The 24,286-nt window shown below is 44.9% G+C and overlaps 1 protein-coding gene across 10 annotated transcripts in view; it reads left to right on the top strand.

Moving 5' to 3' along the window:
• Positions 1–24,286, top strand: part of KCNMB2 (potassium calcium-activated channel subfamily M regulatory beta subunit 2) — a 155,075-nt gene that overhangs the window by 113,391 nt on the left and 17,398 nt on the right. For 8 of the 10 annotated variants that reach the window (XM_069792689.1, XM_069792686.1, XM_069792690.1 and 5 more), the window contains one exon: positions 23,786–23,896. The exons of the other annotated variants lie outside the window; for them this stretch is intronic. In XM_069792689.1, coding sequence (XP_069648790.1) covers positions 23,786–23,896 — 111 coding nt within the window. The remainder of the gene's footprint in view (positions 1–23,785; positions 23,897–24,286) is intronic. 10 annotated transcript variants of the gene reach the window in all.

Here is a 24,286-nt window from a genome sequence, read left to right as displayed (position 1 = left end):
TATGCGATGTCAACCACATATTTGCAGATAAGAACATGTAGAAATGGTTTATTTTAGATCCATCCAACAACCAGAGCACACGGAGTAGCTGTGGATGCAAGGATTCAAAGCCAAGTCCTCAAAGCCTTTCCCAAAATTTAAACCAAGAGCCTCAAGTGAACATTTGACTTTATATTCACTGATTTTCTTTCTAATTATTTGTAAAAAAAAGACGACTAATTTCTGAACTAAGACTTACTGAAGATTTAACAGCTTGGCATTTGAGCATCAGTGACTCTGTTTCACTGATTTTTTCCCATCCGCTCCCTTAACTAGCAGTTAGCTCCCATCACACAGCTCCAGGGCCAGGGCTGTATCATGAAGGACCAACAGGCAGCATACGGTGATGTTGGAAAAGGCAGCAAAACATTCACGTGTTGTTTGGCCACTGACTGCAGGTGTATGTGGCTCAGAGGGGAAACCCGCCAGAGCAAGCTGCTCTGCATATCACGTTATCAATGCTGGAGCATCATGCAGCACATCGTGGGTTGCCTCCAGGGTAGCCAGACAACTGAACCCAAAAAAACTAAAATCATTTGCAGGCTTTGTGCCTCCATTTTCCATAACCCGACTGTCTCTAAAGAGTATTTCATTTGTTTCCACACCGTCTTAAAAAACCCCTTCACCTAGCTTTGACCTCAAATCCTTGTGCTGCAGACAGGGCTGAGAGAAGATTGTTCCTTAGGACTTCAGCACTTGTTAATTCTCTTAAAGAGATTACTCAAATCTCCTAAGCAAATATCAGACTAGATTTTGGATTAAGCATGGGTGCTAAAATGACCTTGCTGATAAAATCAGCATGATCTAACCTCACAAATTGGAGAGGGAAGCCTTGGGTGTCATTTTGACTCGGTAGATACTATCATGGTAAGTTATCGGACTGCTCTGCATCTCTGTTCCCCTCTCTCTAATATTCTTGCAGTGTTCCTTGAGAACCAATACAAAAAATGTCAGATCTTTGTGGAAAAGACAATATACTGACAAAGTCACTGGGGCTACGCATGACCTGCTGTTTTCTTTTACTAATGCTTATTGCTTTTTCCATTTCTCATATTTGAGCTGTCTGGTTCATTTCAGTATCAGCACGAGGCTGGTTTGCACAGCACCCCGGCTCCTGCGTTAATCAAAGTACCATCGTTCGGAAGTGGATTTAGCTTAAGGTGTTTGGCAGGGTGCTGCGGTGCAGGTGCTTGGGCACGCTGGCGTACCCCAGAGTCCACCACGGACCCATCTCCTCAGCCCCCTGCCTTTGGGTGATTTCCCCACCATGCAGCTAGTAGGCAGAGTTATTTATGCCCTTGCGTCTATCTGTGCTGTTTTCTTCGTGTCTCGCTTGGGTTTCAGAAATAATTAACCCTGCAAAGACTTTGGCCGTGTAACAGACGTTTTCTTAAGAAACAGGAGCGGCTCAGTGAGGTTTGCGTTGAGTGGTTTTGTCATTGTGCTGCGGCCAGGAACGAAGCCCAGAAATTTTATCTGTGATGAGCATTTCACAAAAAAGAGATCACTAAGTCAAAACTGTATCACTTTCAACCTACATTTCTTCTGTTGTTGTTCTGTTACTGTTCTTCTATAACCCCAGCAGATTTCCTTGCAAAATCTTTAGCATCTGTAATGGAAACAATTTCAAATCCAGTAAGAATTCACAGACTATGTAAACAAAAAATAAATATTCCTTGGAGAGCAAAGCCCATCATGACCAAAGCACTTACGTCTACTTTCAAATCTCTTTGCCCAATTTTCAGTTTAATTTACTCATTCGCTAATCCTAATTTTCCAGTACTGTGCTTACAATATCTAACCAAATATCACTCATGTGGAAACACATTAAAATTCTGCAACAAACTGGAACTTATGGCTTCAAAACTCTTGTCAGCTCTGCTTCTCAACCATCAACATGTAATGGTGGGTCTGCCTTCCTCTCCTCAAAAACGTATCAGTCGCATTCACTGTTCCCTTCCTGAGCACTGTGCTCAGTTTCACTCTCACTGTTGTCCATTATGGCAAAAGTATCCTACTTCCACTAAATTTCAAGTATACCTGATGCAGAAATATAACCTTTTCCCAAAGATTTCTTCATATGCTATTATTTAGTTTTCCTTTGTTTTTAAATAATTTAATGTATTTTATAAAGAATGTTGACACTGATGCGCTGTGCATAGAAATAGCAAATAATTGCACTGTGACAAAATATCAGGAATAGTGCTATCTATGCACAGCAATCAGAACTGAGAAACTGTGTGTTATACACTCTTGACTTCTGACAAAAAGGAGGAGTGATCTGATTTTGTTCCAATAGCGAGGGCTGCCATTTGAACAGGCAGATCCAAAGGCTACATTCCCATCACACCGCCCCTTGTTGCCCTGTCCCAGATGGAACGGGGCTGGGTCTCGCTTCTGCGCATGGAATGCCGTGCTGGGGGGGGGGGGACAGCGGATCTGACCCTCTCTGATCCCAGCTGGGCTCCCAGGGATAAAAGTGTCCATAGGGACCCCAGGCTGAGGCTGAAAGTGCATCTCCGGATGAGGCAGCTGAAAGTCGCTTTGTACTCAGGAGTGCTAGCTCCCTTCCCTCCACAGTTGTCTCCTTTGCTCCCTTCAGGGGGTTATATTTCTGTGAGCTAATTTAAGGAGAAAAGCCTTTTTAATCCGGTATCTTACAGCCTCAAAGTATGGATATTTTTTTTATTTTGAATAAAATTTGAATATTAAGCTCTTTAGGCAGGGACTTTGTCTTCCAGCATCTCTTCATAGCACTTAGCGTGCTGCTAGTATTACAGGTGTAAATTCTACAAATAATATAATACAGTTCAGATCTCAAAGATCTGTTTCATTAAAAATGGGCTCACAAAGTGTATCTCTATGTTGTGATAGAAAAGACTCAGGTACGAGGAGGGCTTCCCCAGAAGTTAGTGCTGAGCCTTGCCCTGGAAGAGATTGGGGTCAAGAACCTGTTTTGATTTAGGTTGCCTCATAATTCACAAGGCTCTTCTTGTTTAGCTTCCACCAGTAAAAAAGGGCAGGTTCCCTGCCCAAGGAACAAAAATCAAGTTTAGCATACAGAGCACTCATCTGAGAAGTGGACAAGAGCTGTTTAACCCTGCAAGATAACAGCATGTAGTAGTTCAAGGCAGAAAGCGAGAATGAATTCCCTAACCAGCCTAAGGCAAACAGGTAAAAAGGACTTAAGAAAGAAAAATCCTTGTAGAAAAGAATATATTATTAAGTGAAAAAGTAATTTAACAGAATAGTAATGTTCTCATACCACTGAGCAAATCTAATACCAACTCTGCAAAACTAATAAGATCTCTGCAAAAGCAGAGAAGTTCAATCTGAAGTGCACTCTTTTGAGGCTGAGGCCAATGTCCATTAAGTACAATACAAATACTTCATCAGCTGGATACAGCTGGATCAGGCCTCCACTGGATTTGGATTGTCAGTGGCTGTTATTGTCTCCACAGAATATTCTACTCAAACTCACCACAGCAATTAAAGTAGCATCTAATTTCCACAACAATACAAGCAAATTCTCAATATGCACTGCTCTTGAACGCAGAGTGTAGCAGGCACCGCTGTGTTTGTGCCAGAGCCCTTTCGTGCATTAAACAAGAACCAAACTGACCGAGAAAAATCACAAGTGGATGGGAGGCAAACATCAGACCTTCTTAAATGAGGTGTAGTCAATAGGCAGACCCCACACAAGAATCCCAGTCTTATCCTCTGAGGGATCCATGAATAGTCAACAAGAGACATGCCGCCCATCTTGCAATGATTATGCCATTGTGTTGCCAGCCATCGTATTTCTCATTTCACTAATGGCCAGTTCATTGTACTTCAGCTACTTCTTTATTGCACACATCAGCTGGAAATGATCAGCTTCATTACCCATAGCTCCTAAAGGCTCCATGCCATAGTCCATGTGGAATTCAGCAGGCTTCAATGTACATGGAAAAGGCTGGCCATGCAACGGTATTTTATACAACGCAACTGCTGTGCACCCAGCTATCTCGGTCTATCACTTTTTGCAGGTCCCAGCAATGTCTCCCAGTTGAGTGTTCCATTAACTTTTTCACCCCTTATTTTTTAAAAAGCCCAGAAGCAATCTTAATCCCCCTTATCTTGCTACACTATTATCTTGCTGCGTTCCTGGTGGCTTCACACAGAGATTTTGTGGAACTATGTTTTTTCACTTAGCCCAAAATTGGCTTGGAGGAAGACAGTGCAAAGAGATCTTTCCTTGAGCAAGCTAGAAATAAAAGTGAAAGTCTTAGTTTGTGCCTGATTTTAATTTGGATCAGATTAGAGGAGGGTTTGTTTTACCGCAGTTTAAGAGAAGGGAGCATCTCTCATTTGAGATGTGAGATTGATTCCTGTTAGATCTTCCCTTTAGATTAGTCCCTTGGAGGAGCCCAGGATGATCCACAAGGCCTTGTCTGCTGGGACCAGCCATTAAGCCAACCCTGTCAGCTCTGGAAAGAGTGTCATTATGGCGTCAGTAGTGTCCTTTCCCCGATGAACTGAGGGTGTCTGTAATGGAAAAAGGACGTGTAAGATTGGAACTGCTTAAATACAACTGGCCAGGAAGAAAACGTACATAGTCCACTTACTTTAACGTGGGCCTGAAGTAATTTTATGGATCATACATTTGTAATAGCTTGCTGTATTAATAAATTCAGTACAGAAGCTTTCAAGTTCGAAGCAAGCCTCTCAGTCTATTGCTTCAGAAAGCACAGTCCAAAAGCTATTGATCTATTTATACAGATAAGCACCCAACAGAGTTATCGGAATCAATGCAAACTCTCAGAAGAAGATTCAATACAAATAATAATAAATAAGTAAAGACCCAGGAAAAAGAAATGTACAATTTAAAACTAATTGAAATGCTGACCCAAAGAATAGCTGTTTATATGCATTTCTCCAAAGGCAGTTCTGAGAAATTGAAAGAGAGTGCAAAAAGTAAGTGGATAATTTCAGAGGTGGCAGACAGGGGAACAGGCAAGCAGCATCCAACTCAAAGGAGATGGGCAAGGGCTAGAAAGTGGTGGAAGCAACACTGGATTTTTTTTCAGGGTTTTTTTAATATGTGAATTTAAAATGACTTTGTACAAAACAAGGTCTGAGCACTATTACTGAAATCAACCCAGGGAGAGTACAGGAGCAGCACGGGTACCCACATACATGTTTTCTGTGGCTGGGCAGTCTAATTTTGCACCCACGTTCTTTTCTGAGGTCAAGAGAAGTTTTGGCCTGAACCGTGACTTTTGGGTTTGCTGAGCCATTTTTCCTCTGCCTTGGTCGCGTCTGAAGCTGCCATAGGATAGGATGGGCCAGCCATCACCACCAGTCTTTCAAAGTACATATCAGCCAGTTCACAATTCGGGATTTAGGCTGATGACTGTATGGTAGGCTTTGGGTCATGCCTGTCTTACACTGTAGTGTGGACAGCCTGTCTTGAAAATATTATTTAAGTTCTTCTTCGAGATCTGATGAAGACCAAGAGGCCCAACTGCTCAGTGCTGGGTACAGCAGTAAAGAAAGGCCAGCTCCAGCCCTGGACAACTCACAACATGCTCTAGTTTCATTTCAGGTGTGGCCCAGCCAAAAATATAACGGGAGGTTCAGACCAAGTGCTGCCTCACCGACTTCAGTGCATTACATCTTACCCTACAAAGTAAATCCCAGCTTTGCTTTGCTTTAAATGAGGAATGGCAACAGCCCAGTATTCTGGGGAGAGAAGGTCACAAGATATGTACAATTTCATCCCATCCACTTTAGTGTACATGGAAATATTAAGACCTTGCAAAAAATTACAATAATTATCAGCTGAAAAAAATTGGTTTCACCTGGAATGCTGAGTCCTTCAGGAGAAGTTCATCAAGTTTTGCCAGCAAGATTTAAACTTTTCCTAAAATAAGGAAATAGGCTCCATTGCAGTCCCAATGCAGTAAAACAGACATATATCTTGTGCACTGCTTCTGTGAACATCTGATGTGAATCAGCACTGTTTGTACTTCTGTTGGCTCATCCCAGAAATCAAGCTCCTCCTCTCCTTGTAGGCAGCCTGAGCACACCGGGAACGTGAGCGAGCAGGAGTTTGGCACCAGCCTGAACCTCAGAGCTCCTTGATACAGCCACATAGACCCAGACAAAGCCAAGCATCTGCTCTGACTGCAGAGGTCACAGGACAGTTGCTTTGCTGGTACAAGTCAATGCGGCACTGCTGAAGTCGGCGGAGGTGCTCCGATGGGCACCGAAGCCGGGCAGCGAGTGCCGAGAGAACAGATCCAGGTGGTGGTGAGAAAGAACAGAGAGTGGGAAGAGACAGAAAACACGGGACAAATAGGAAAGAGGAAGAAGATCAGGAAGTGACCTCAGGTTATTGAGCACAAGATTTAAAAGAAACAGGGAAAAAGTACTTTCACAGAAAACATAAGTAAACTGTGGAGCTTCTTGGCAGAAGACCCAGTGAAGGTGACAGTGGAAGATGACTTGGAGCAGAGGTCAGACCAGCTCTGAAACCTGCCAACCACAAAGTCCAGGAGGGATCATGAGGTCCCACAGGCTGGTCGCAGCAGCCATCGCGGCTTGGTGCAGGTCCATCCATGCCTGCTGTTCCTCGCATCCATCCCAAGCACCCGTCAGCAGGTGCCCAGCACCGAAGATGCTCTCACCCAGCACCGCTGCTCCTTAAATACCTTCCAGGAGAGAGAAGCAGAGGGCAGGTCACAGGCTGATGTAATTCAGCTCCACTGAAATCAAAACAGACGTCAAGATGCAGTTGAAGGACTGCTGAAGTCACTGCTGGAGGGAGGGGAAGACCCTGCTGGGTTTCATATGTGGTCCAAAGCACACTGAGGGGTAGAGAGGTTAAAAGTTTAAAAAGCATTTTGATATGAAATGCTTTTGCTTTGAAAAAGCAAAGATACTGTCCAAAAGTTAACCAGAAGCCAAGATTTATTCTAGATTCCATGATTTAGCCAGATCTGCGCTTATTTAACCTTCAGCGTGAGATCAGGTCTCAGCCTTTCTATTCTTGGTAACAGCTGATGAACGCGGTGTAACAAGGTATTAATAAACATCTGCCCAGCTCTTAGATTAATATGGGGAAGAATTAATGGAGATCTTAGCACGTTCATATTTTCTAATTATGGCAGATGACTTTATTTATAGAAATAATAGGGAGAATGGAAATTGTCACTGACACCATGTCAATACACGTAATGAAATCCAATCATTTAATTGCATTACATTTGGCTAAGGAGCCATATCAATAAAAGGCCCTCCTTAGAACGGTTCAGTGGTCGGTATGTACTTCATGTTAGAAAGCTATTAAGATTAAAAATTTTTTCAATGAATCATTGGGAAAATAAGTCATCTCTGACAGACCTATTCCTGTGCCTCTGACCCCAAGAGGGACGGGGCTGGGGGGCAAAGCTTTCCACCAGGAGAGATGAAAAGCCCCTTGTATAGCTGTCTGGTTTTCATGCTCCTTTCTGAATACTCCTTGCTTCCAATCCCTGAAGCATCCAAAATAATAAAATAAAGCCCAAACTATACTTGGGTTGTCGCCGCCCATGGCTAAGCCAGCTCATGCATCAGCTCTGCTCCATGCGGTGCCCTCCTCTCTACCACGATGAAGTATCACCAGTGCTTCTGTGGGAACAATGTCATACTATACCACTGAGATAAATGAAGCGCAATTTTAAACCTTGATATGTTTACGCCTCCTAAGAGACGGGGAAAGGCTTATAAAACTCCTGCTAAAGGAGACATGGCTGTTTGGATCGTTTGCAGCTTGTTAGGTAAACCCTGAAGCCAGTTTTTATTGGGAGGTGCCAGTGTTGGCGTTAGAGAGCTGCTGGGGTTTAAGCAGGCTTTGGACTGACTGTGGCTGTTTCTCAAGGTTTTAAAATACATTTCATAATGTTCAGTTCAGACAGGCAGCTAGGGAAGTTTGGATCTTTTCACCCAGAAGCAGGGAAAAATAAAATAAAGCTACAATTATGGTGACAGATGGTCTGTTACACACAGAGCATTGCTAGTAATTTTGTTCCTTGCACATTGAAGAAGGAGGTCTGGACTGAGGCTGAAAAGCCAATAAAGTCCTCTGGTTCTCTTCTGTTCTTCCAAAACTGTGTTTCCTAATCCATTCTGATCTTCCAAAGCTATCAGTCTGAATTAATGAAAACGGAGTAAGAAAATATTACTATTTCTATTAATTATAGAGGCAGGTTTGTGCAATAAACAGAATTCATATCCCTACAGTGCTGCCTAAGTATCTATAATTCAGCTGCTCTGCTCACAACTGCAGCATCTTCTTTACATTGTTTTACAAATTAGCAAACCTGAAATCAGCAGCCATGTAGAGTGTGATGACATTTAGTTTAACTACAGGGGATCTGATCTGCTGAAATCCACGGGTGGTCTTCCAGCACTGCTTTCCACTGTGATTGTGTTACAGCTCCCAAATTAAGTACTCCTAGATCAGCTCCATGTTTTCTATAGAAGTGAAAATACAGATGCTTAGGAAATACTGTCAGTTACTTATTGCAACTGCTGGTACTCTTCCAAGTACTGCCAAGCTAACGCTTGGGGTGATGCTCTTTCAGAGTTGAGCAGAAAGGAGGGCCAGGGCACTCCTGGAGCCAACCTGAACTTCCAGGTTGGTTGACTGGTTTGTATTTACTGCAGGGTACAGGGTGTAAGAACCCGCACGTGGATATCTTTGCTCAGTGGCTAATGCCCAATATTTACATACCCCATGGGAATTTGTTTTGTGCATCGAAACCTGCAGAAACAGAACTGGGTGTGCTGTCTCCCAGTCAGTCCGTCCTCTCCCACCACCTTAACGCCAGTGTTGGCATCCTGTGGTAGGACTGATGGTGGCAACGGGTTGGGTGAGCACCTTCTGTCACCCTATGGTCACTTTCACGTCACACCAAGCCTGGGACTAGAAAGCCCCAGAAGGAACTGGCTGCCAAAAGCACTGTTGCTCTGGCAGTGGTGAAGGAAGCAAGAGCTTTCGAGGTGGTGGTAGAAGAAAAGCAAAATTCCCAGGGGTGTAAAGGGAAGCTGGAAAGGCACAGAGTGATGGTCATTCTTGTTCTACTCCAGCTTTCCACCTTCCAGATTAAATAAACATTGCTTTTCTCTGCACCTGAGAGAGGAAGCGAATTGTCGATTCCCAGTTGACAAACGCGTTTGATAGCAGAGCTCCTGCTGCGAGCTCAGAACTTTGCACCAGCAAACTGGTCTGACTGGGGAGTGCTCTGGCAACTGAAATACTCCAGTAGCAACATTTTCCAATAGCTGTAAGGCACCAATAGCAGATCACTTTTGATGGCAACATGTTCTGATAGCAAATGACTCCACCAGGCTAAAGAAAAAAAGAAAAGGCTCTTCCTCGGGCTATAGTGCAAAAGGTTGATTTTCCATGTACTTATATATCCACTACTCACAGTGCTGCTGGTGTTACATTTTAAGCATCTGACTCAGGCATTTGAGTGGAAAGGCGATAAAACGCTTGACTTTGATTGAATATTGGACTTGAATTTCCATTGTGGTAAAAGGTAAAAATAAATACAAACAGTATGAAGAAATCAAAAAGCTACTATTGGACAAAATGTTCCACATAATTTTTTAAATCTTTACAGCTACTGAAAAATCTCTTTTTGGCTGGCATGAAGGTCAAAATTCATTTTTTGAGCATTCTTTCAGCAGGGATTATACTTAGATACTGAACCTCCTCCTAGTTTAAGGGGAGTATTTCTTCAATTACGTCCAATATTAGTCCAGCTGTTAGGATTTCCCAAGGGACCACAGCAAACTGAAGAAATGCCTTTGCTCTGGTGCTGACAGGTTCTGTGGCATTGCCCTACCCCTTTGCTTGCTTCTGCATTTGGCTCCTGACCTTGCTGATATAAATAAGAAGAGAATCAAGTACCCACTCTCTTCTGAAGTACATATCAAAAAGCATTGAAGTGATAGGCTTCATTAAGCTTGTACATCAGCTTTAAAAGAAGAAAAAAAAAAAAAAAGCTGAGCTGGGGAATTCATGACAGCATTCCAGTGTAAAGAAGAGGAGCAGGTGGGGGCGAAAGTTAAATTTTACACCCTCTGAAGTAAAAATACAGTCCATATTACAGCAGTCTCTGTTGAGATTTTCTGAATTACTACTATCAAATTAATATGGGGGAAGAGCCCTGTGAACACATTAGGAGGAAGACTACCAGCTTTTATTTACCTACTACACTCTATTACAGTGAGAGTGTTATAACAGAGACAGCTCAAGTCCTCTGCAGGGTGTTAGCTGGTATCGTAACAAATTTTCCTACAGGTTTGTTTGCTTAAATTGATCTAAATAAATTTAAGACTTCAAATACCAGCTTTTAGTAGCCAGATAGGATCTTGAGAATATGTACATATGAGAAACATTTTTGGTTAAACTCACCTTAGCAGCCTCCTCAGTCACAAGCTATGCTGTAAAGCACCTTTATAATAAGATACACACCCACTGTATCCTGTGGGAGGTGGAAATGGCCTTCAAGATTTGAAGGTCAATGTGAAAACACAGCTTTTCTGCATTTTGATTCAAATGTAATTCACATGATTACTGGTGCTCAGGGACTGTTAGGAAAGACAGACAGGAAAAGCTTTCATAAAAGCACCAAAAAGGGTGAAAATTAACAGGCAATTGTTAAACTGCCCTAAAAAGTAGAGAATACAGACATAACCCACATGTTCTGATTTTCGACACCTATTTCCTTGTTTCATTAATGGCAGTATCAAATGCTTAGTAAAAGCCTTTTGCTATTGGGAAGAAGGTGAGTGGAGGCTGGCCAAATGCTGGACACTCTATAGAAAAAGGCCAGAGAAAGTAAGATGGTGCGGGCTGTACCTGTAGTAATTATTGGAACAAATCCCATCTGCGTGGCAGTCAAGGTTAGGGGCGAGCTCTTGCTCTCTGGGCAGGCCTCTAGCGTGTGTTCAATGCGTGTTTTAGCAGCCAGGATCTGCTTTTAATCTCCTGCGTGACATTTGGCGTTAGGACAGTGAATTTTGTCTTGATCCTGATAGCTCCTATCATTCAGCAACTGCTGGGTGGCAGCTGGCCGGCACCGGCAGCACAGCCCGCTGCCCAGAGCAAAGCCAGCAGAGTACGGGGATGATCAAGCCCAGTGAGGTGCCGCAGGGCTCTCCATCCCCAGGACAGAGGTGGGATGTTCGTCTGACTGTCACTCCTTGATGGCACAAAGGAGTTTTGTGCCTACAGCAGATGAACCGCTTCCCAGTTCGCGAAGTCCTTTGTATCGCAAGTGCCGGTCCCCAACACACCAGGTAGCTTCCCTTGAACGTGTGAGAGGGGATGGTGCACAGAGCTGCTGGAGAAAAGTAAAATCTTTTTCCCTGATGAAGGGTACAACACGTGTAGACCTCGCACATCCACTCACGTGGACACATGGCACGTCCTGGACACCACCACTGTGTAAGGAGTTGTGGGAGGTGGGTAGGAAGCCGCCCACACGCACTAAGATGCCCATGCACAGCCTTGCAGTTCTCCCCAGCAGCGGGGCAGAAGACCGGGGAGCAGGATCGCCACTGAAATAACAGGATTTGCAGAGTTTAGGGACCTCTCCCGGATCTGCAGCCTGCCCTGGTCATCCAAAGCTGGACCTCTTGGCAGGTGAACAGCCTGTGCAGGAGAAACTGTTCAGTGCCAGACCTCTCACTGACTTTTCTAGAAAGGCAATTTTTGCTGGCTATTTTGCACTTGAACTTCTGTACCGAGATGGGTATCTTCCAGGAGTTACTACAAAATAACTTCCCACAAATGGTCCAGCAACTGAAAATCTATTCCCACATCCTGACAACTTCAGGGTGTTGCCAGCACACAGTTTTGCTGCCACCGGTTCCTTAAGGCACTTTTGCCCAGCACTGTTGAAAAGGAAAACATTCACTGTGCCCTGGGGGAAATGAAGCGTAGAAGTCCCGTTATCACTGACAGAAGTTTTGCCTCTAATTCCCCATCTGCTCTTCTGAATGTTAACCTACAGTATTGGCACATAAGCTTGAATGATAAATACGGATTCCAAATAGAAAGCAACAAAATATTAGTCAGATAGGCTGGTGGTGTCTGCAAAAATGTGGTGTGGGCACTCATGTTTTGAGAAAGGGAAATTATAGGACAAAATAACATTGTTATGTTATGTTGATTGAAGGAAAATGCTAGCACATAATAGGACGAAGTAACGGGTCAAAAACAGATTTATTTATTTTTTTGATCTTTAATCCATATGGGATTCTGCATAGCTCCTCCTTCCTATTCTTATTGTTATTGGTGTTTAGCAGCCAAGTAAAATAGCACACGAGGCAAGAAATCTGAGAAGAGAGTAATAATGTGATGCATAGTGTTAACTCGCTGGGTTTGGAAATATCCATTTATCTTAGTTAAATGAAAGCTTAGCCCGAGTATAAGCCAAGTAATCATGATTAGAGAGAGAAAAAGACATTCACCTCCTTGGAAGCTCAATACTTTTCAACAGTAATAGCACTGCAGTGACATTGTTCGAAGCTGGGTGCTTGCTGTAATTAATATAGATTATTGCCATATGAGGAATGGAAGCGTCTGTGCCTGCTCCTACCATTGTTTTCATTTCTAGACCAGTCTTGAGACCAAAATACATTGGGGTTTTGTTTCATGGACATGGTCCCTTCACTGTTCAGAGTGCTCCGCTGGCCTCAGAAGACTGGAGAGTTTTTGTTCCCTTTGTTGGTTCAAAACTGTGTAGAGGGCATAGGTACACTGTTCTCTCTTATAGAGACTTTGCTTTTGTTCTTTCTCATTATCTTTTTCCTAAGTCTCAAGAAAAATTGGTTTTATGCTAAAAAGCATATTACAGGAATGCATCTATAAAGAGAATCACGAGCTCTCAAGTTATTGGTTTTCTAAGGAGGCTAAATCTGCATCTGTACCTTCCAGTGTATCGCGCACTGAACTCATCCACAAAGCAGGTGATTTAGTTCTTACACTGATTTTTGACCTAATAGACTGGTGCAGCACTGTACTAAGCCTGGCTCATCAGTCGCGTCTCAGTAGTCATTTGACTCATTGACTCCGCCACATTTCCCATCCACTTCATACCACTACTTCTGTAGATTTCATTACTACCTTTCTGCAATATGCAGCCATTCCTATGCTCTCTTGTGTGTGCACACCACTATTATCTTTTATTTTGTATTCCTGGTCTTTCTAATCTCTGCCTTATTGTAACCCACTTAATTTCTAACTTTCTCCCAGTCTTGCTCATCAGGCTGGATTTGATGTGTGCCCTAACTACGAATGAATCCATTAGAAACGCTTCCTTCTTCTTATGCTGGAAACTGCTCTCTAGGGCATGCACCTTCCCTGTAGGAATTAGGATTTTGCATTGGTTTTACAATCAGGCAGTAGTCCTCTGTCCTTAATACATGACTTGGAGATCCTTACCAGTGGACAAAGCAAACAGGGAGCTCCACAGAGCACGTGTGTGAGTTCAGAGGTCCGTGGAGATGTAGCCATATTGTACACAGCTTAGATTCAGCAGCCAAAAGGCAGCTGCCACTACAGAATTGAATTTTAAAAAATAAGGCCACTTAAAATGTTCAATTCTGTGAAAATTACATTAAATTTATGCATGAAAAAAAAATATTTCCAGTGCTTTTCTACAGCACTTGGGCACAAAATTCTGTTTTGTGAATTTGACATGGCAACTGATCATACTCAACTAAGAGGGCTACAGATGGTGAAGTCTGTGTCCTGAAAGGATGAGGACCCACCACAGAGTGTTTATGCTGCAAAATTTACACTTTTGTAATAAGACAAAAAGGAAAGATGCTCGTGAGAGACAAACTGGGTGTTTGCTTCCACCACGGAGGTGTTTATTTCACAGCTCCATGCCTTGGTCGTATCGGTAGGATGGAGCTATTATACCTGTCTTTCCCCATCAAGCCCATTTCTTAGTTTTGAGGGAGGTGATAAATCTCTACCCAGTGTCTGTCATAACCAGATTTCTGAGCTGATGTGGTCAGTACTATTCACAACCTGTCTGTAGACAGCTCTCTGCATTCAGAGGTCCTCCAGCAGATCCAAGAGACTGGTCATGAGGGAAGCATGACTGCCAGGCAGTTGGAGACCCGAGCTCACACTCCTCTTATTCCTCCCATCTGGCGATCTCAGACATTTAGATCTCAACTAACTGTTTTGTGCATATGCCAGCAGGTTTAATACCATATCTCTTGCTGACAGCCAGGAAAACTCAACTAGCATGTAGTTAAATAAGTTGCTTGAACTGCCAGGTCACACTGGCAGGGCTGATCCAGCACTCCTGGTCCTCTTCCCTGGCCACTGGTTTGGATCAGATCTTTCCCTAACTTACCTGCACAACCCAATGCAAACGTAGTTGCCTGCAACGGTGAAGTAACTTTACACCAATAACCAAAGCGGGACGCCAACCTGCTTACTGGGGGAGCAGTGTGGGCTGGTGGACTTGAGCACTGGTCCGAACCAGGGATGAAGCCAGTTGAGGAGCCTGTGCAAATCATCTCCTTGCTCTGCGCCTCAGTGGCACACCCACACTTTTGCAAGAATAACAGACATCTCTAGGTAATGGTCTTTAGTAAGATGTGACATGTGAAACCTCAGCAGCGGTCTAGTATTCATGCTGACTGCCCACCCATTAACAGTGCATGCATTCAGCCAGCTGCAGTCTGCTAGATCCTCGTAAAAATTAACAAGCAGACTAAATGCAGAGTGCTGTATTTTGCCACAGAAAATAAAGTCAAACAACAGCAAAAATTGGGGAGGGGAGGGGGGAAAGGGGAGCAGAGAAGGCAGACCAAAGGCAACATAAGAGTTGTATTTATTTTTTAATCCCATCTCTTTTAGTGTCTGTGATGAGCACTGTAACTAAAGGAATCTAACTGAATTAGAATTTCAATATGTCCTGAGCAGATTGGAGCTGTTTCCATTCATGAGCAGCACGTCCCAGCTGTAATTGCCTGCTTGCTTATCCACACAGCTCTTTACAGCTAATCCAAATGTGGACTCAAAAATAAATAGTGCCAGAGCATTCACTTCCCGCTGGGCAGTAGTTTTAGCTCGCTTCTGCCTTTGCTTTGTTCCGGCTGGTGCTCTCGATGGCACGGGGACTGACTCAAAAGAGATAAAAGATGATTGACCCGCTCAAGGAATTAGGTAGGAGAAAAACCGCTCCTGCCATATCTGCCCTGCCTGTTTGTGCTTTTCCTCTGGGTGCTGCTTTGCATCTGTTTATCTTTCTCTGCCCTCACCTCTCTCCCCAGCCACATCGTTCGTGTGATCTGCTTCTCCTTCATGGTTTCCCTAAGGGCTGCTGCTGTGCCCTCCCTGTCCCCAGCAGCTCAGCACCCTTCCTCTCCCTGTGCTCCCACCCACAAACACACCATCAGGGTTTTAGCACTGCCTTCCTGAAATGAAACACTCTCTTCAGGGATATTTAAAAGCCGTGTACTTCTCAGATCAGGTCTTCTCTGGACAATGTAAAGCTGAGGCACAGCTGCACAAAGCTGGAGCTGGAAGGGATGTCCCCATGGACTTGGCGCTTCCCCAAAGTAAGGCTCTGCCTTTGCTCTCTGACATGGGAATCTGTATGTGTCTTGGCTCTCTTCCCTACTTGCTGGGTGGAAAGTGGTTGTCCACCATCTTTTAGGCTATTTTCTCCACTACATCCACCACAGACTTCTTGGGAGACTTTGGCCAAGTCTCAGCAGCCTCTGTGCCTCTGTTCATCACCTGTAAAACAGTGGTGCCAACACCCTGTTGCTTCACGGTTTGGGGTGTAAATCCCATGGCCCTGAGATGACAGTGGTGCAGGGGCATATGAGTCGAGTCAGAAGCCACTTGGCTTCAGCAGTCAGAGGTGTCCAGCTTCTACTGTGCAACCAGTTATTCTTAAAAATAGTCTTTTTAGTATCCAAAAGAGCCTCCTCTAAGATCTGGTCGAGTGGGTACCCACAAAATCTCTGCTGGGGAGAAGGTCATTCCCTCTTGATGACCATCAAACAGACTGAATTCAGCATGGAGCTAGAGCTGGAAACACCTCCCAGCCCTGGGAATGAAGGCGCAACGCAGCAGTGAACCTCCACTTCATCTCCTTTCTCTCACCCTCTCTCTGCTTCCCACTGCGTTTGTCACAGCATGATCGCAAGAGACAGGGCATCTTCACTGTCACCCATGTGCTCTTAGCACAGCCAGCCTGGTCCAGAGCCTTATAGCTCTTCTGGTGCAGTGCAGCACCCAGGGTGATATATCCCTCTGCAATTACAGAGAATTGTGCTAAGATTTAAAGGAGAGTATCAAGTGAGGTAGCGCAGCACTTTCACTGCCTTCATTCTCACTCCCAGAATCCTTCCTCATCAGTGTAATGCTACCTGGTGTTTGGCAGAGCAGATCTCCCCATAAAACCCTCTTGGCTCAACTGACTAGGGGCATGTTGCAGGGGGGTGACCCAGCACTTGCCACTGCTGCACCCCCTCCCAAAGGCAGCCCATTTTACAGGCAGATTGTGCCCTTCTCTAAAGCCAGAGAGCAGCTGAGATGATGAATACAGTGCTTGTCCAATGTGTCACTTGCTACGTAAATTCAAATTCAGCACAAAAAGCTACAAATGTTTGCAGAGTCCTGACAGGCAAAGGGGACAATTATCCTCAGCTGTTCCTCAAAAACGTTGATCCCCAGCCACTGCAACGTGCCAAGAGAGGCATTGCCTCGTGCTTGGATTGCAAACTCACCAGCACCAAAACATGAGGATTGTAATAAGGGCTGGCTCTTCACTAGAGTCTCTGCTACCTGGAGATGGCCTGAAAATGTCCTCTGCCAGGTACAGTGACAGGACTAGCACATCCCTTGTACAGACGAGGAAGCTGAAGCCATAGTGTCAGACTGCTCCAAGGTGGCCAGAAGGTCGCCAAAGAAGACAAGATGGGACTCTCTTGCTTGTGATGACAGATAGAAGCTCCCTCCTTTGTAGCTGACCTGGAGACACAGGAATTTCTCAAAAAGTTGCTGTTCCAATCAACTAAATCAGAATAATTAAGACTAACACAGTGTGGCCAAGGTGAGTGAAACAAGTCATGATGGGCATAGTAATGTATAGGAAGAGGCACTGGGGAAAAAAAAAAAAAGATTAAAAGAAAAAGTGGAGAAGGAAGTTAAATTTAAAAAGATCAGGAAGAACAAAGACTATAAAGTCTACAGCCGCGCTGTGTGGTGCTACTTAGACTCATACTAGGAAGGTAGCTCTTAGGAAAGGGGAATGAAAGGGATGAAAGGCATCATTAAATGGCAGGGCTTGAAAGATTTTTCAAAACACAGAACGCCAGCACTGGAGAAAAAAATATAATGAGATGGAAACCTGAAAGATTTAGAACTTACTTTGGAATATTTAATTTTGAAGTGTGAACATATTGCATGTTGTCATGTAGCAAAGAGGTGTAGATACCTCAGCCTTTCTGACTCTCTCTCTTACTCCTGTATATACTGGGGAGAGGGAATTAACAATCGTAAGGATGACTTGAAGTTAAAAGATATTTTGCCTTTGAAAACAAACCTAAATACTGCTGTTTTCCACATACAGCTAAGCTGCATCCCCATGTGATGGCTTCAGTTGCCACTGACAGCTCCATTCTCCTCCTCCTTTGGACATGGAGTGTCCTAGACATGCCTGTGCCATGGGACCCCACCAAGACCGCCCTGGGTCGAGGCTGTCTCCCTCATTCTACTCAAAAACTAGATGGAGAGCTCAGCTCTAAGCTCTGAGCTCTGGGGAGATTTAGGAGAAGGGCCAGAAATAGAGGTGAATTCATTAATGAAGCATCATTAGCCATCAGTCTTCCTAAACTCTCATCAGTACATTAACACCAGCTGCCTGTTGTCCATTTTCCCCTTGCCATAATAAGGAACCCCAAATTCAAGGTCATCTGCCAGTTGGATTAGTCAGTTAGTACAGGCGTTGCTCCTGAGATGCTCCAATGAGAACAGTTATTTATGTCACTCTGTCCTGCACCGTGCCCATTAGCTTGCGGTACAGCAAAGTCCGGTCACGAGGCAGAAATACACCATTTGATATTGCTGTTGCTGCATCACAATTTAGTGTTGCTGCTGCCAGAGCGTTAAATGTTCCCTAAGTGGTAACTGTCTTCTACTAATGCAGATGCATTTCTTTTATGAGTTAGCTTATTGCTGTTCTTCTTGGTCCACGCTTGCTGTTCTTCTGTTATTGGCCAAAGACAAGTGGGATTAGGGCAAGCGGATACTGTGCTCAGATGGAGACCTGCAGAGAAAACAGGTATTTTGGCTACACAAGAAACACTGCTCTCTGAATTGTGTCAGAACAGGGGGATTGCCAGCTAGGTGTTCACCTGGTTTCTGGTTTGTATCTTCAGTGCTGGTGAGTGAGACTTCCCTTGGTGCATGTGTACTGGGGCTTTCGTGTCGAACCACGGCCACGGCCACAGTGGGTCTCACTCAGATAGCCCAGGCAGACACCAGCTCACTTTTTACCACCCAGGTGGGTTTCTCCTCACACTCTCCCTGGTGCAGCTCTGCTTCCATCCACCTCTTCATGTTGCCATGGACCATACTTGGGAGTCACACATTTCAGGCATTGGTTTTAGTCCTGGGTCCAGCTCTTACATTCTTTCAATACCAGGACTAGAAAACTCCCCTGGATCATCTCCTGAATCAGACAGGAGCATTTTAATACAGTAGTTACCTCCACCACACTGCCTGGGAAACTCTTCCATGCACTACTGCACCTGAATGCCAGACTACCCAGCAGTCAGGCTACACTTTACATCAGAAATTCAACAGGCCATTTTATTTATTCTCCCGTCCTTCACCACACAACACTTCTCCCTTTTTTCTGACTCAGAAAAGCCATAGGAAAACATAGTATGGTCAGACATAGGTGTGGGTAAGACCTATTGGGGCATAAAGTCTAACTGTCCATATTCAGTAAATTCACCTCAGAGTGAACCACCGTCCCCTTGCAGGTTGCCTTTGATGCCTGGTTCTAACCTCTTCCTTTTCCCATGGGCGTTGGTGGGTGGGACCCCCCCCAGAAACGTCTCTCCAGCCATGGGAGAGACCAGATATCTCCCATCACTCAACAGCAGCCTCCCTGTCTGCCCAAGAACTGGCACTGACCGCCACGTTGTGGCACAGGGAGAGGTTAACGTGTGGACTAGCAGGAAAACTTCAGGGCTCACAGGGATCAAATGAATCCTCTGGCTGGGAAATATGGGGAGGAAGCATCCAGAGCACTTGGCAGCGTGGACAGTGCAGGACATGGGTGTATTCAGACAAAGCCTAAGAGGTCGGTGATTATATGTTTAGGTGAATGTTTAGCTTTTGTTGGCTTTTGATGACTCAGGGTGTCTTTTATGAGGCAAAATTAATGCAGGTGCTTCTCTTTTTACAGTGGCCACATTGCCCAGGAAATGAAATGCCGTAAGGGGAGCAAAGCTCATTAGTTTGGTGCCATAAATGGTTCTCCAAGGTCTCAGAAACCCTATGATTAACATAAACATAGACAGAGGCAATTACAGATAAACACACATGTAAACCCCAGCTTTCCATCTAAAACCATGGTCTGCAGTATTCCTCTTTGGCTGTTCACAGATGTGGTGACATAGAGGTAAGGAACATTTCATACCAATCATGGCATAAACCGAAGCCTGAGGAAGGAAAGCAGCCAGCCCAGGGTGAAAGTGAAGACAACAGAGCACGTAATGTAGTTCCCAAGGTACCAGCTAAAGGATTTTGAGATTCACCCTCAGAATTACATCTTTTTTGGAGCAATTTGAAGCAAATGTTGCCCCCCCAAATGTTTTCTTCACACTGCAGTCCTCTTTCAGGTGGTTGCTGTTGCATGGACATGTTGACACTCCTTAGGACGGGGCAGAGTAGTTCTAATCTTGTAAGAACTATCTCAAGTCTTCATCTTGCAATGGCTGAAAAAGTTGAAACCTTGTCAGGTTTTCTTCTGAGTTCCATAAAATTCACCAGAAGATAACGTTCAAGAGGAGGATGAGAACAGGGGAAGATGGGAGGAGCGGGGCAGACACACTGTGTCAGCATCGTGGACCTTTACAGCTGCTCCTTGGCCAGCGCAGAGCAGTAAAGGGCCCTAGGCACAGGCTTACATGTATTCATAGGAGATTGCACACTTTTTACTCTGCGTTTCTGTCTTAAACATTATGCATTTATTCAGAATAGACCCAAATGTGAAGAACAAGGCATGTTTTGTAAAAAACGAAGCTTGGGCTCCTTGCCTGTGCCTGTGGCAACTGTGCCAAGAGACAACTGTGTTGATGCCACACCGGGTAAATAATGAAGGAGACAGCAATGTTCAGGCAAACTCGAGCAGAAAGCCCGGAGTCCAACACAGCATCCTGAGTCTAGCAAAAGTCACATCAAGTACAGCAGTTTCCTGGTAACCTGCCCTATAGGAATATCCCCTACAGACTCCTGATAGTCAAAAAGCAGCTTGAAGTACCTCTTCTAAACTGTTTTTAGCAGGTATTGTCATGACTTTAGGTGCTCCATCTGTTCAAGCAATAGCACCATCCACTTTTACTCTAAATGCTAGGCTGACATCCTGCAATAATGAGTTTCACAGGCTGATTACTTGTTGCATGATAAAAATATGTTGCCAGCAGCTGACTCAGAGAGGCAATGGGCAAAAGAAATGTAGTGCTACTTGTTTTCTCAGAAAAGAGAGAGGGGACAGGGAAGGAATGGGGTTCACAGTCCTGCCTTGGGATTAACTCAGGGGAGGAGAAAGGCATGGAAGTTTGCTAATTGTCCTGGTGGGGCAGAACATGGTCGTGTAAGTCGTAACCGTCCTAGGTTATGAGTCCTCCAAAGGCCTTCAAAGGAGGGTCTTGGGGAGTTTGTATTGTTACTGTTCCACAAAAGGCTCCTACCTTACCGCTAACCCCCGCCAAAAGGAACCATGGACTTCAGTTGCTTACATCTGACCTCTGGAGTGGCTGCTGTGATGTCATCAGTGTTACAATTTTACACAAAATTAGGTGTGCAATTGTGTGTTAAATAGTGATGGTTAGCTTGGATCGCCCAACTAATGAAGCAGACAGCATTAATGCTGTCACATATGGACTGCTCCAGGGCACTGGCACTATAAGGGAGTCTGAAATCACTCTGACTTTGGTGGGAAGAGAGACAGCCCTTTTCCTCCTCTGGCATCCCTTTGGTGGGACAGACACCTCTCGCCCAGCTCTTGCCCCAGCGGTGCTCCTACAATTTGTTCTGGAGCTTGCAAATCTGCCTCCCTGCCCAGGCAGTCCTGCCCAGCTGTCCCTGTAGACTCAGACAGGCAGCAGAAGCTGCTGATCACCTCTAACGTGTGCCCAAGTTTTGCTTAATTAAGAACAGACTCTCTAATAGCATTCACCACCATCTCCTGACGGCTCTGGGACCACTCAGGCTGTGGCAGCACAGCCAGCCAGGCTTTCCTGTCGTGCAGCTCATGTGTGACATCCTAAAGGGTGCAGTGGCAATTATATAATTTTATTTTCCAACATTAAGAGTCTCAGCCTGGGACTGGTCTCAGCCCAATATCCAATGTGGCCTCCAGGCCCTTGTATAGTTGCTCTGAGCCCTCCTGCATTGCTCGATGCAGAAACACCAGCTCGTTCGGTACAGGTTTGGTGGTCGCTGTTGTGCTGTCTGAGGTAGTGTGGATGCAATCTTAAATACCAGAGTGAGGATTAGATCCAAGGTCCTGTAACCCAAATTTCTGGCCAGTATCACTATAAAAACACTTCCTAGTCGGTGGTTATATTGATTAGTTCCTGGCTATTCCACCTTCTAAACTATAGTTATTTCAGGGAGGAAGTACCTCATCTTATTGTTTATTCCCCAATACTTAACTACAGTGGTTGTAAGGAAAGAAAAGAGTCTTTTTTTTTCTCTCAGAGCTGCAGTGATGACCACAGGGTCAGGGAAAGGGCTAGGGGAGATTCCCCTTCTTCTGCCTCCCTTCTTTTGGACCGCTGCCTCGTCCAATTTGCTGTGCATGAATGCAGCGCAAAAGCTTCATCAACTATTACCATCTCTTATTTCAAGCAAGGTCCCTGCCTGCAAGTCCCAGTCCCGAGCCAGCATCTCTGAGCATGGCAGCAGGATTCCAGCAGGGAGGAGGTGACGGGGTCACCAGTTTGGCCAGTTTGCCAGCCAGCTGCCCAACTGGGGTGCGAGTTTGCCCTGGGTCTGTGTCATGGACCCAGTGGTAGGGCTCTGGGCTGACTCCAGATGGAGAACCCAGTCCCTTGGCACCCATCAGCCTGCCTGCATACGGATGGATTTTGGCTCCCATCCATGTCAGTCTTCCCCTGCAGCCACCTCTACAGGATTTAAGTATTCTCCCAGGTTCGCCACTATGCAAATATTGAAATTAGCCCTTTGCATGATTATGTAGATAGTGACATTACAGACTTTTTCAGACAAGGAGCGCTGAGGAATTCATGTGCCTTCTCTGCTGACAGCATCAACAGCCAGTTTATTTTTCAGTGAGCTAAAGAATGGCCCCTAGTGTATGAAAAACTTCAGCATTAAAGTATTTGGTATCTGGAACATTTCTTTTTTTTCTTAAGCTTTTCTCTAAATGGAGTAAAAGCACAAAGTGCTGTGCCACGAAATATTGCAAAATCCAGCCCTCACCAGGAAGGGTCCTGTTCTCAGAGATTGAGATTTTAACTGAGCCTCACTAAAACAGGAGCAGATTAGGAGGAGCTATGAGGGGAGCTGTAGCCCCACTAGCAGGTCCAATATAGCCTATGCTGCCAGCCTGGCAATGAAGTTACCAGCTGGAAAGATGGTTGTTCACGTTCAGTTGATCTAGGGTAACCAAAATCTGCTAGGAATGACAGATATAGTGAATATGCCTTGAATCAGGGTAAGAGAGCAGCAACAATTCTTGAGATCCTTTCAACTCCATATTTCTGATTCTATGAGATCTCATTGAAGTACAGGGTTCAGATTCAGTCCTTAAAATGAAACCCCTCAGACTCTTCCCCTCTTCAGAAGACCCTGAGGGCCTGAGAGAAGGCAGCAGGTCTCATATCCCGCTGTGAAACAAAGCAGCCCCTGGGCAGGAATCTAACTGGTCTGGCCAAATGGCCTTGGGACAGTAATTTCTCTGTGGGAAAAGACATCTTTGTCACATCAGTTACATTTCCACAAAATGCTGCATTTACGAATCATACTTTTGCCTCATTCAGACACCTTCCTTGAGAGCATCACCTTAGTGAGAGCTGCAGTACAACCAAAAACCTGTGATGAGCGTGCATGTGCTTAAACAATAGCCACTTTGTCCCCCAAAAATGCTGCCATAAGAACATTGGATGCAGCTATTACCTTTTCTTAAACTACTGATGATTGCTTGTCCATGGTGCAAGTCCTTTGCGGTGTGGAGCATAGCTAAGCCTGATTAGCCAGGATCACATTTTACCAGTGGGGCTAATGAGATTTATCCTTCATTCCCACACGCTGATCTGTCATCCCCATTATTTTACATCTCACCTTGAGTTAACAAATGGTCCATCTTCAGAGCATACTGGGCACGGCCGCAGGGGATTTGGCACTCTGGATATAATGTGGTCTGCCACGTTGGATGGGCAGTGACAAAAAATATCCCTCTTCCCCCAGGTCCTTCCATCGTCCCACTGCAGCGAGCAAAGCCAACACTGGGCAACCCTCTAAAATGTTTATTTGGACCAGTGGCCGGAGCTCTACATCTTACAGACATGATGAGAAAAGGTAAACGGCATCTATGCTGATTGTCTCTTATGGGTTTGAATCTTTAGGAGCGTGGCCTGTAGGTTCTCTTCCGTGGCAGCACTAGAGAAGTAAGGAGGGCTGCAAAGGGTGTCCGTCCCTTGCCTCTCACCACCACTCCCCAACCCCAGCTACTGTTCCACCTACCAGCCGATGAGTGCCAGGCTTGCCATGCCAAACCAGAACAGAGTGGAGGGACAACGCCAGAGCCATGGCCAAAGTCTTCCTTGTTCCCAGGACACCAGCAGCACACCATGACCATCTCTGAGGTCAGCACGCACACACCGCACATTTAAAAGCACGCTAATCCCCAGCCACAGGTTTTCAGCCCTGGCTCCAACCCCTGTGAAGCCTTTATGCCTTTTGCAGGTC

The sequence above is a fragment of the Haliaeetus albicilla genome, chromosome 9 (assembly GCF_947461875.1).
Source record: "Haliaeetus albicilla chromosome 9, bHalAlb1.1, whole genome shotgun sequence".
Taxonomy (NCBI): Eukaryota; Metazoa; Chordata; class Aves; order Accipitriformes; family Accipitridae; genus Haliaeetus; species Haliaeetus albicilla.
The sequence above is the reverse complement of the archived record's forward strand: the minus strand, read 5'-3'. Positions and strand labels throughout refer to the sequence as shown.